The sequence below is a fragment of the Entelurus aequoreus genome, linkage group LG08, assembly GCF_033978785.1.
Source record: "Entelurus aequoreus isolate RoL-2023_Sb linkage group LG08, RoL_Eaeq_v1.1, whole genome shotgun sequence".
NCBI lineage: Eukaryota > Metazoa > Chordata > Actinopteri > Syngnathiformes > Syngnathidae > Entelurus > Entelurus aequoreus.
Genome location: NC_084738.1, coordinates 73,746,982 through 73,760,422, shown reverse-complemented (window position 1 = coordinate 73,760,422; position 13,441 = coordinate 73,746,982). Strand labels below are relative to the sequence as shown.

Genomic DNA, 13,441 nt, shown 5'->3' with positions numbered 1-13,441 from the left:
GAAAATGCTGAAAAACATACCTTGTTACCCAGAATGCATCATTCTATTCAGGTACTAGCGTTCTATGGTAGTATGGTATTGCGGTACTAATGAATCTAAAACGGTACTATACTCTGTTTGATGGCACGTCATGACATTGCAGGTTTTAGGAGCAGAGGAGCATGTTCGGCAGTGCACACACACAGAGTACTTACAAGCAGACACAGTGTGTAGACAGAAAAGGGAGACATACATACATAAGTATGTATGTATGAACATACAAATGTATGTGTGTATGAACATACATATGTATGTATGTATGAACATACATATGTATGTATGAACATACATATGTATGTATGAACATACATATGTATGTATGTATGAACATACAAATGTATGTGTGTATGAACATACATATGTATGTATGTATGAACATACATATGTATGTATGAACATACATATGTATGTATGAACATACATATGTGTATGAACATACATATGTATGTATGAACATACATACATATGTATGTTAATACACACATGTATGTATGAACATACATACGTATGCAGGAACATACATACGTAGGTATGAACATACATACGTATGTATGAACATACATATGTACATACATATGTATGAACATACATACACATATATGAACACCCCACGCGACATATGTATGTACGTATGTACATACGTATGTATGTACATATGTATAAGTGTGTTCATACATACATATGTATGTTCATACATACATATGTATGAACATACATATGTATGTATGTTCATACATATGTATGTATAAACATACATATGCATGTTCATACGTACATATGTATGTTTGAACATACATACATATGTATGTACATATGTATGAACATACATATGTATGTATGAACATGCATATGTATGTATGAACATACATATGTATGTATGAACATGCACATGTATGAACATACATATGTATGAACATATGTATGTATGAACATGCATATGTATGTTTATACATATGTATGTATGAACATGCACATGTATGAACATACATATGTATGAACATACATATGTATGTATGAACATGCATATGTATGTTTATACATACATATGTATGTATGAACATACATATATATTTATTAACATACATATGTATGTATGAACATACATATGTATGTACATATGTATAAATGTACATATGTATATAAGTGTGTTCATACATACATATGAACATACAAACAAGCACAAAAATTATGAATGAAGTTGTGAAGCTGATTTAAATTCACGATTTAAAAAAAAAAAAAAAGAAAGTTTCTTTAGCACAAAAATTATGAATAAATTGGTGAAGCTGTATTTCAATTCACGATTTTTAAAAATATATATATATATATATATATATATATATATATATATATATATATATATATATATATATATATATATATATTTTTAGCACAAAAATGATGAATAAAGTGGTGAAGTTGTATTTCAATTTACGATTTAAAAAAATAAAATAATAAAAGTTTCTTCAGCATAAAAATTATGAATAAAGTGGTGAAGCTGTATTTCAATTCAAGATTTTTATTTAAAAAAAAAAAGTTTCTTTAGCACAAAAATTATGAATAAATGGTGAAGCTGTATTTCAATTCACGATTTAAAACATAATAATGAAAACGTTTCTTTCGCACAAAAATTATGAATAAAGTGGTGAAGTTGTATTTTAATTCACGATTTTTTAAAAATAAATATCACAATTTTATTTCATCAACATTTATTTAAAAAACATAATAAACCCATTTATTATTAGTTTAGTTGAACATTTATTCTGGCACTGCGTAATTGTATATACATTTGTTTTTAATCAGTTTTTATGAGTCCCTTCTTTTTGGTTTCATAAAATGTATTCCTGTTAAAATGCAAGTAGTTATGTACTGTATGATTAATCAATGAATACCAACACAATCTCGAGTAAAAGTACTACAGATTTGTTGTAGAAAAGTTGGGCACGGAAGTCAAAAAGGTTAAAAATCCCTGACTTAAGTCAACACAATTAGCCGAGAGATCCCGCTGAATTTAAAATACTAGTTTAATTATTTATTATCAAGATTTATATATATATAATTTAATTAATCAGCTTAATGAATGTATTTATTTTGGGGGTTGAATTTTAGTGTTAAGTCAAAAAGGTATATATATATATATATATATATATATATATATATATATATATATATATATATATATATATATATATATATATATATATATACATATATATATATATACATATATATATATATATATATATATATATATATATATATATATATATATATATATATATATATATATATATATATATATATATATATATATATATATATATATATATATATATATATATATATATATATATATATATATATATAATTTAATTATCTGCTTAACTAACTTATTTATTCAATTTTAGTCTCAAAAAGTTTAAAAATCCCTGGACTTAAAGCATAAAAAATAGCCGCCGTATTCAAAATAGAAGTTTGATTATTAATTATTAAATGTATTATTTATATTGTACATATATTGTTGAATTAATCAGCTTAATTTTTTATAATTTAAAATGATAAAATAATTGATATAATGGGTTAAATTTTAGTGTAAGGTCAAAAAGGTTAAAAATCCCTGACTTTAGAATAAAAAAATAGCCGCTGTATTCAAATTAGTATGGAAGTAGAATGCAGTGCCCTCTGCTGGTTGTTCAGCGGAGTGTGTAGGTCACATTTATTTGTGCATCTGGTTTGTGGGAGGAATGTCTCATCGACACAAAAGCAAAAAAGCGATCCACATATGCAAATTCAATACAAATACAAATACAAAATCAAGCATATTTATATTCAAATCTCAAAAATATATTTACAATTACACGTTTATTTCTACAAATTCTTCATTTATTTATATGTCCCATTTTTATATTTATAAATGTTATTTCTATATATTTTCATATCTCAAAAAAATATTTACAAGTACGCGTTTATTTATACAAATTATTTATTTATTTGTACATCACATTTGTATTTGTATATTTATTATTATATGCATGTGTATTAATATCATATTGATACGTTGATGTGAGACAATTCTACTTCCATAAATTAGAAGTGTATTATAATATTTATTAATATTATTATTTATATTATACATATATTGTATATTAATCAGCTTAATTCATTAATGTATTTAGTAGGTTAAATTTTAGTTAGGTCAAAAAGGTTAACAATTCCTGACTTAAAGCATAAAAAAATAGCCGCTGTATTCAAATTAGAAGTTTAATAATGAATTATTATAATATTTATTAATATTATTTATTTTGTACATGCATTGTTTAATTAATGAGCTTAATTAATGCATTTATTTAGGGGGTTACATTTTAGTGTTAGGTCAAAAAGGTTAAAAATCCCTGACTTAAAGCATTAAAAAAATAGCCGCTGTATTCAAATTAGAAGTTTACTATAATATTTATTAATATTATTATTTATATTATACATATATTGTGTATTAATCAGCTTAATTAATTCATGTATTTAGTAGGTTACATTTTAGTGTTAGGTCAAAAAGGTAAAAAATTCATGACTTAAAAGCATAAAAAAATAGCCACTGTATTCAAATTAGAAGTTTAATAATTAATTATAATATTTATTAAAATTATTATTTATTTTATACATATCTTGTATGTATAAAATTAATGCATTTATTTAGGGGGTTACATTTTACTGTTAGGTCAAAAAGGTTAAAAATCCCTGACTTAAAGCATAAAAAAATAGCCGCTGTATTCAAATTAGAAGTTTATTATAATATTTATTAATATTATTATTTATATTATACATATATTGTGTATTAATCAGCTTAATTAATTCATGTATTTAGTAGGTTCCATTTTAGTGTTAGGTCAGAAAGGTAAAAATTCCTGACTTAAAGCATAAAAAAATAGCCGCTGTATTCAAATTATAAATTTAATAATTCATTATTTAAGTATTTATTAATATTATTTATTTTATACATATATTGTTTAATTAATCAGCTTAATTAATGCATTTATTTAGGGGGTTACATTTTAGTGTTAGGTCAAAAAGGTTAAAAATCCCTGACTTAAAGCATAAAAAAATAGCTGCTGTATTCAAATTAGAAGTTTATTATAATATTTATTAATATTATTATTTATATTCTACATATATTGTGTATAAATCAGCTTAATTAATTAATGTATTTAGTAGGTTCCATTTTAGTGTTAGGTCAGAAAGGTAAAAATCCCTGACTTAAAGCATGAAAAAAATAGCCACTGTATTCAAATTAGAAGTTTATTATAATATTTATTAATATTATCATTTATATTACACATATATTGTGTATTAATCAGATTAATTAATTAATGTATTTAGTAGGTTCCATTTTAGTGTTAGGTCAGAAAGGTAAAAATTCCTGACTTAAAGCATAAAAAAAATAGCTGCTGTATTCAAATTATAAATTTAATAATTCATTATTTAAGTATTTATTAATATTATTTATTTTATACATATATTGTTTAATTAATCAGCTTAATTAATGCATTTATTTAGGGGGTTACATTTTAGTGTTAGGTCTTTCGAGTCTTCCGTCAAAAACCTTTGCCCAACGTGCCGTGTCAACTCCTTCTTGTTACTGTCAGTCATTAATTTGTCCAATTGCCATTTGAACTCCATTTCCTGTCATTTTCAATTCTACATCCTGTGTGGTGAAGAAGGGAAAACATTTCAATGTATTCCTATTTCATTGCTCAAAATGCCTTGGGAATGTCTGGGCTTCTCTGCTTAGGCTGCTGCCCCCGCGACACGATCTCGGGTAAGCGGAGGAAAATGGATGGATGGATGGATGGATGTCTTGAAGTGAAACGTTTTTTTTAAAAAACCAGAAAAAAACAAACATGTCCAGTTTCAGTTGGTAACCATTTATAAATAATATCCCCCCCTAGATACATTTGTACTGTACATCTTACAATCAGTTAGCATGAGATAAAAACACATTCTCTTCAACTTTTGTCTTTTTTTTAATAGTTATTTCATTTTTATTTATTTTTTGCTTTTTTTTTTCTCCTCACAGCGATTTGAAAGCTCACGTGTACAGACAAGAGAACTCTGCTGAGCAAGAAAACACCGGAAGGAAATGATCATTGGATGATTTACACCAGGGGTGCCCACACTTTTTAGCAGGCCAGCTACTTTTTTAATGACCGAGTCCAGGTGATCTACCTCATAAATATATAGAGCGGAATATATTTTAGGTCAGGAAAAAACACAGAGGCAACATCATCCCTACAAGCCTGTTTCAGGCTTGTAGGGATGATATAGCCTAACGTGTGTGTGTGTGTGTGTATATATATATATATATATATATATATATATATATTAGGGCTGCAACTAACGATTAATTTGATAATCGATTAATCTGTCGATTATTACTTTCGATTAATCGATTAATAATCGATAAAAGAGACAAACTACATTTCTATCCTTTCCAGTATTTTATTGAAAAAAACCAGCATACTGGCACCATACTTATTTTGATTATTGTTTCTCAGCTGTTTGTAAATGTTGCAGTTTATAAATAAAAGTTTATTTTAAAAAAAAGAAAAAGTTTATAATCGATTTTAATCGATTTAATCGATTAGTTGTTGCAGCCCTAATATATATATATATATATATATATATATATATATATATATATATATATATATATATATATATATATATATATATATATATATATATATACATATATATATATATATATATATATATATATTAATAATAATAATAATATATTTTATTTGTAAAAAAAAAAGCACTTTACATTGAGTAGACAACCTCAAAGTGCTACAGTGTATTAAAAAAAATAAACTAAAAAAAATAAAAATAAAAAGATAATAAAAAATAAATAAAAACGTGTGTGTGTGTGTATATATATATATATATATATATATATATATATATATATATATATATATATATATATATATATATATATATATTAGGGCTGCAACTAACGATTAATTTGATAATCGATTAATCTGTCGATTATTACTTCGATTAATCGATTATTAATCGATAAAAGAGACAAACTACATTTCTATCCTTTCCAGTATTTTATTGAAAAAAAAAACAGCATACTGGCACCATACTTATTTTGATTATTGTTTCTCAGCTGTTTGTACATGTTGCAGTTTATAAATAAAGGTTTTTTGTTTTTAAAAAATTTTTTTTTTTTTTTAATTTTTTTATTTTTTAAAGCCTCTGCGCATGCGCATAGCATAGATCCAACGAATCGATGACTAAATTAATCAGCAACTATTTTAATAATCGATTTTAATCGATTCGTTGTTGCAGCCCTAATATATATATATATATATATATATATATATATATATATATATATATATATATATATATATATATATATATATATACATATATATATATAAATATATATATATAAATAATAATAATAGATTTTATTTGTTAAAAAAAAAAGCACTTTACATTGAGTAGACAACCTCAAAGTGCTACAGTGTATTAAAAAAAAATAATTAAAAAAATAAATAAATAAAATAAAATAAAAAAAATAAAAAAATAAAATAAAAACTAGAACAGCCAAACAGCTAAAACTAGTATGCATATATCTAAAAAAAGGGTTGTTTTAAAAAAAAAAAAGAAAAAGAAAAGGGGTTTTAAGCCTTTTTTAAAAGCTTCCACAGTCTGTGGTACCCTCAGGTGGTCAGGGAGAGCGTTCCACAGACTGGATATATATATATTTATAAACACATTTATATATAATATATATACATGTATATCTATATATATATATATTTATTTCTAATTTATATGTATTTATTTATGAAAGATGTGTTGTTTAACATGTTAAAGGTGTTTCATGAAAAATAAAATCATGTTTATTAACACATATAGATTCCTTCCTTTCATGAAGACAAGAATATAAGTTGGTGTGATTGTTGGAATCGAACAGTAGTGATGATAACCTCCACTTTTCTGTCCAATACCACATGAAAGTTTGTCCGGCTTCCATGCTCCTTTTTTATGCACTTGACAAGAAATACAAACTCCGTAGCTTGTTAGCTTTCTGAGACTCTTATTTTGGTTAGCGCGGGCAGGACGGAGCGGCGCTTTTATTGTGAAGACCGGAACTGTGCGGTCGGTCTTGAGAGTTTTGACAGCGGCGGCACTTCCGCGTTATTGGCGATGTCCGTGATACAAAATGAGGATTATTACGATCAGGCTTTGATCGTCATAAATGTTGTTGGTGTCCCCCCATTAAATGTGTCCCCCTTCGATTTTCCTCTGATGTACTAATATTTTATTCTGTGGAGAATGCAGATATGTTTAAGAGTCCTTTCTCTATCCATAGCCATGTTTGAGCAGCTAGTACTTTTCCTTTGTATATTCTACCAGTTTCTTTTTTGCCTGTTTAGTGTCTTAACCCTTGGAATGTGAAATACAACACCCACTCTTTTCCTTATCAGTGTTGCGAGGGGGAGAGCCGGGGGGCTTTCTTTGTGTGCAAGGAGTTGGCTTTTCCGTTTGAACGTCAGCTCAACTACAGCAGCCGACTTGAATGTATTGGTTAAGCTGATCTCCTGAAGCTTTAGTAAAACTTGAAAATATTCCACTTCTGTCTTGATGGTCCTTCTTGCTCAGCATATATGTCATCGAAAGTACTTGGGATTGACCAGTAACTTAGATTCCCTGGGAGGAAGAGCTGGTCGACGCAACAATACTTAGCATCATCAACAACAAAACTTGTGAATTTGGACTCATTTGATTAATTACAAAAAAAGTTATTTCTGTGCTGCCATTAAATGTGCCCCCCCCCCCCCTCTATTTTCCTCAATTATGTTTTATTCTGTAGATACTTCGCATCATCAACAGTGCATTTGGACTCATGTTATGAATCACATAAAAAGTTAATAGGGGATGCATCATATTTATAATCCTTGACATCGCTAATAACACAGAAGTGCTGCCGCCGTCTGAACAAGGCACAGAGCTCCGCCCCCAAAGCTCGCTCCCACGGTAGGGGGGGGATGTACAGAATATTTCAGGGATACCGAATTCCGCACGACAGCTGTTGAAATAAGTGTTTCTCGCCTTCCTGTCGGTCGTTTTTTCTTAACAACGATCTGGTCACCTCACAAGACCCCCGGGTGCCGTGGACGTCAATCAAGTGACCAAAGTGAAGATTGACGATCGCTCATTTTTAGATCTAATTTTTTTTCATGTCTGGCTGGCGATTGCTGAAAAATGTTGATTATGTCTTCCTGTTCATAAACTCCTTCAAAAGTTCTCGTCATCAGACCATATTTGGGGTAATTTAGATGGAATTGTTTTTTACCTGACATGTTTGGACTGTCATCTGCGGTCTTCTTCAGGAGGGTCACCTGACCACCGGGACGTGTTGCTATCAGCTGATCTTATAGGCGTGGCCAACCAGGCAGACCCGTCAAGTCTACCTGGTTGCCCCCCCCCGCCCCCCTGCCCCCCTCGATGGTTAATGGAGGAGGGACTCCCAGGTATGCTCCCTCATCCCGATCGATGGTTTCCTTGGGCCGCCTCCTTAGTTCGATCGCCTCCTTAATCCAGCGTTTGAATTTGTTACTTTTTGTGCCGATGATTTTGCCGTTGTCCCGGTCAATTTCTGATTTTAGGGTTTTTAGGCTTCTTGTAAACCTTCCGGTTGTCTCTTTTTCGCATTCTTTCGTCCTTGTGTTCGAATGTCCTCCCTGTTTTCGCCCACGTATGATTTTTTTTTGCACGATTTCCACAGGATTTTGTAAATAACATTGCATCGGACTGACACACCGGATCGGTTCGCAGACGAGTGCGAAGCGACCGGGATGAGAATCAGCACCTTCCCCAAGTCCGAGTCCATAGTTCTCGCCCGGGAAAGGGTGTAGTGCCATCTCCGGGTTGGGAAGGAGATCTTTCCCCAAGTGGAGGAGTTCAAGTACCTCGGAGTCTTGCTCACGAGTGGGGGGAGAGTGGATTGTGAGATCGACAGACGGATCGGTGCGGCGTCTTCGGTAATGCGGACGCTGTATCGATCCGTTGTGGTGAAGAAGGAGCTCTCAATTTACCGGTCAATCTACGTTCCCATCCTCACCTATGGTCATGAGCTTTGGGTCATGACCGAAAGGACAAGATCACGGGTACAAGCGGCCCAAATGAGTTTCCTCCGCCGGGGGTCGGGGCTCTCCCTTAGAGATAGGGTGAGAAGCTCTGTCATCCGGGGGGAGCTCAGAGTAAAACTGCTGCTCCTCCACATGGAGAGGAGCCAGATGAGGTGGTTCGGGCATCTGGTCAGGATGCCACCCGAACGCCTCCCTAGGGAGGTGTTTAGGGCACGTCCGGAAGACCCAGGACACGTTGGGAAGACTATGTCTCCCGGCTGGCCTGGGAACGCCTCGGGATCCCCCGGGAGGAGCTGGACCAAGTGGCTGGGGAGAGGGAATTCTGGGCTTCCTCGCGACCCGACCTCGGATAAGCGGAAGAAAATGGATGAATGGACTGACACACCCTCCGTGATCGACCTAACGGGCACCCCTGATTATACTGTACATGTTTCTGCTTGAGGAGAATAGAACATGCATCAGAGTATTTACAGCTAACGCACACACACACACACACTCTCGAAAAGCTTCATAGGAGAAGACCAAATTAGGTATGATACACGTTGCGCCTTCATCTCGGAAAAGATAAGTGGGACATCTCCGGTACCAGGTGGAACTCCCGTCAAGATATTCATTAGAGGAGCAAACTTGTACTTTTAATATCCATCCATAACTCGTAGATTCAATGTACAACTTGTGCTAGAAAGTCTATACATCTTCATTACAACCTCTTTGTTGTCGCCGCTGATGAGACATGGCCGCCCGCCCGCCTGCGTCCGCTTTCGCCACATCGGACGAGAAAAAAGAAACAAACCGGGGACAGGACATGACAGTACCCCCCTCCCGACGCGCTAAAAGGTACATTCATGCACGTCCTGCCTTGTGCAGAGCATAAACCACCGACTCCAGGTTGGTCCCTGGGTCCTCGCGTCCGCGTTCGAGCAGCAGCAGGGGGGCGGCGCGAAGGCAACTATGCTTCCTTTGATCTCTATGTACAATATATAACTTAAATATAAATACTTGTGGAAGTACTGAGTTGCTGAGACTATAGAACACCGAGTATTGTAGAACATCGAGCAGAGCCTACGAGCAACCGTGGTTAAGAGCACACTTTGAAAGAACACCAGATGAAGAGTCCCCCGTTTGTTTTGGAAGAAGAGCACGGTCGTCAGTCGGAACCTGGAAAGTTTTACTAGATGAAGTCAAAGTGTAGTCCTTTATGTTTAAAGTCCATCTTCCCGCCGGCCTAAAAGTTCCCGGGGTTCCGATCACACGTTGGATTCCACAAACGGTCTCTTTGGTTTGATGGGGGAGCTGGGCCCTTGGCTGCGGGAGTCCCGGGAGAGTTGGCGGTACATGTTGTCCTGGTAGGCCTGCGCCACGGGCAGAGTCCTGGCCACCTTCACGTCGGGGTAGGTGGGCACCTGGCTCACCCGCTCCAGGATGTCCCCCGAGCCGCGCGAGCCGTTGGCCAGCTTGCCCAGCGAGGGCGGCGGAGTCTGGGAGTAGTAGTCCTCCTCTAGAAGGTGTCCGTTCTGTGCGTTGTTGGTCTTGTTGTAGTAGGCGATGTTGCCCAGAGAGGTGGGGGGGCTGTAGGTGGAGCCCTGCTGCACCAGCTGGCCGGGCGAGGTGGGGCTGATGGCCAAGTCCATGGACGTCATTGCCCGGGGCCGAGAGGGCTGATGCAGGTACTGCTGAGTCCGCGCCGTCTTGTCTATGACGCCCATGAAGGGGGTGTTACGAGAACGCTGCGGCTCGCCCTGATACAGCCCTCCGCCGCCCTGCGGGGGAGATATGGGGGAGATGTCCTCGCAGGGGCGCTCGTAGGCAGCCTGCAAGGGGATCTCGGACGGCCTGAAGCTTGGCGCTAAGTTGGAGGTGGACCCCGTGGAGATGTTGTTGCTGGAGGGGGAGAAGCGCAGGCCAACGCTCTGGGAGTGGATGAGGGGCCTGGGCGGGGCTATGTGCGGCTTCATTTCGCTGGTATTGGCACTGACGGGACGTCTCACCATGTGCGGGACCTCGGGGGAGCCTAGTTGACAGGGGGGTAATGCGTTGGCGCGCTCCAGGACGTGCTCAGAGACCGGGTAGTAGGCGGCGGACTGGCTGCGACTTATCTGAGGCGTCTGGCTGTAACGCATGCCGGCCGGAGCCCCGCTGCTGGCGCGGTAGGCAGAGGAGGGGCGCTGGGGGAGCTCGTCCTTCAACAAGCCCGACTCCATGACCCCTCCTCGGCCGCCGTGCTGACAGAGGGCGACAGAGCTGAGGCCAGCCTGCACCTGGGACATGGAGCGCCCGTCCAGGGAAGGCTGGTACACCAGTCGGCTGTCCACGTCCATCGAGCCGCCCGGGTAGCGACCCCCCATGGAGTGGCCCATCTGGCCCCCGTAGCTGCTGGGCTGGTTTGTGCGCACAATCTGGGCGATGGAGGGTTGAAGACGAAGGCCTTGGGCTTGGTGGTGCTGGGACGACAGGGAGGGCTGCGAACTGAGCTGGAAAGACCGCTGGCTGCTCATCTTGGACAAGGGGGATTTGGGGCGGCCGGGGTGTTGCTCCGTCTGGTAGCGCACCGGCGAGCCAGACTGGGACCTGTAAAGACAAACACTCTCCACGGGTGGGCTGGCTCTGTACTGGGCAGCCCGACGCAAAGGGGAGGGTGGCGGGCTCTGACGGTCCATCCCCTGGCCGCCCATGGGGGGCGGGCTAAACCGGTAAGACGGCTGGTGCCCCGGGGAGGTGTTGGGGGGACTGTGTCGATAGTGGGAGTTGTGATGCGTCGGGGAGAGGGAGGGCGGCGTGGTCTGGTAGGAGCCGCGGGTTGGGGAGGACATGGAGGATGAGGTGGGGTGGTACTCGTAGGGTTGGCCCATGGGAGAACCTCCAGCTAGGTAGATCTGATCTGGGAGTGTGGGGGACAGCGGGGGGCTCTGAATGATTGGGAGGAGGGAGGGGTTGGCGAGGGACTCAGGTGGGGGCAGGCCCATTGACATGGCCTCCAGCTCCTGCTCCAGGTAGTCCTCGTCCTCAAAGAGGTCCTGTACGGGCTCCATGTCCTCCAGACGGGGCTCGGGGGGCGGGGGGAGAGGCATGGAGAGGGACAGGGAGTCCTCCTCTTCCGGGGGAGGCGTGGGCGGAGGGGAGGGGGGCGGCTCCAGCACCAGGTCCGTCTGCTGGTGCTCCTCGCCCTGGCTCAGCAGGAGACACTCCTCCTCCACGCGCTGGAGCAGCCGCTGGATCTCGCGGTTGTTGGGGCACTGCCTCATGGCTTCACTCAGGTCCTCCAAGGCTTCGGGGAACTGCCTGCAAATCGGTGGGGATCACAACGTGAGCGAGGGCCGAGTCACGGCGCGGGAAAACCTAGACCCTACCTGCTGCTACGCTTGGCCCGGGCCCTGGCGTAGTAGGCCTCGTAGGATTTGGGTTTCAGCTCCAGAGCCTTGGTGGCGAACTCCTCAGCCATCCCGAAGTCCTGCACGCAAAACAACACCACGTTCAGCAGACGTTTGACCGTTTTCTCCCGGGTTTTCTGCGGACTCACGTTCATTTTCCTCCGACACCGGGACAGGTTGAGGAAGATGGAAACTTTGAGCTCCCTGAAAGTCTTGAGGTCCTCGCTGAAGCCTTCCCGCGGGAACTTTTTGAGGGCGTACTGATAGCGCTGTGCCGCCTCCTTCACCTTCCCCTTCTGCTGGCGGCGGAAAGGCAGAAAAAAAAAGCCACATTAAGCGTTGCCGTGGCGACTTCGCCGGTGGGCGGGGCAAACCTTGTAGAAGCCGTCGCCCTCCTCGATGAGCTTGCTGAGCAGGATGATCATGATGTCGGGCTTGGAGGTGGCCATGGCCCATGTGGCCGGACCTGCGTCACAAAGGAGGACGGGGGTCGGGGGGAGGGGGGGGGGGGGGGGGGGGAGAAAACCACAATGACGCACGACTGCGAGCATGGAGACCAGGAAGGAAAGGAAGGACACACACTAACACACAACATGAACAATAATGCATGTCGGAGATAAGGGTGTCCCGATACAACTTCTGATACCGATACTAATCCCATACAATATCGTACGTGGAATAGACTGTGTAATACAATAGTTCATGAAGTCAGATTGAACGATGCGGACACGTGTGTTACTGGATACTTTCTAATATGCTTTGGAGGCTTTGTACGTGTAAATAAGACTCGATTATGTCGACAAGTGGGCTGTTTTATCGTCCACTGACTATTACGTGTGTCTAGCTTGTTTGCTATCGTGTGCGTAGCTG

At 38.8% G+C, this 13,441-nt stretch overlaps 1 protein-coding gene across 3 annotated transcripts in view; it reads right to left on the bottom strand.

Annotated features, from left to right (window-relative positions):
- Positions 1 to 9,816: 9,816 nt before the first annotated feature.
- Positions 9,817 to 13,441, bottom strand: part of LOC133656294 (protein TANC2-like) — a 132,685-nt gene continuing 129,060 nt past the window's right edge. For all 3 annotated transcript variants that reach the window (XM_062057302.1, XM_062057303.1, XM_062057304.1), the window contains 4 exons: positions 12,946 to 13,037; positions 12,721 to 12,867; positions 12,551 to 12,651; positions 9,817 to 12,482 (listed from right to left, as the gene is read on the bottom strand). In XM_062057302.1, the coding sequence (XP_061913286.1) occupies positions 10,451 to 12,482; positions 12,551 to 12,651; positions 12,721 to 12,867; positions 12,946 to 13,037 (2,372 nt within the window). In that variant the 3' untranslated portion in view covers positions 9,817 to 10,450. The remainder of the gene's footprint in view (positions 12,483 to 12,550; positions 12,652 to 12,720; positions 12,868 to 12,945; positions 13,038 to 13,441) is intronic.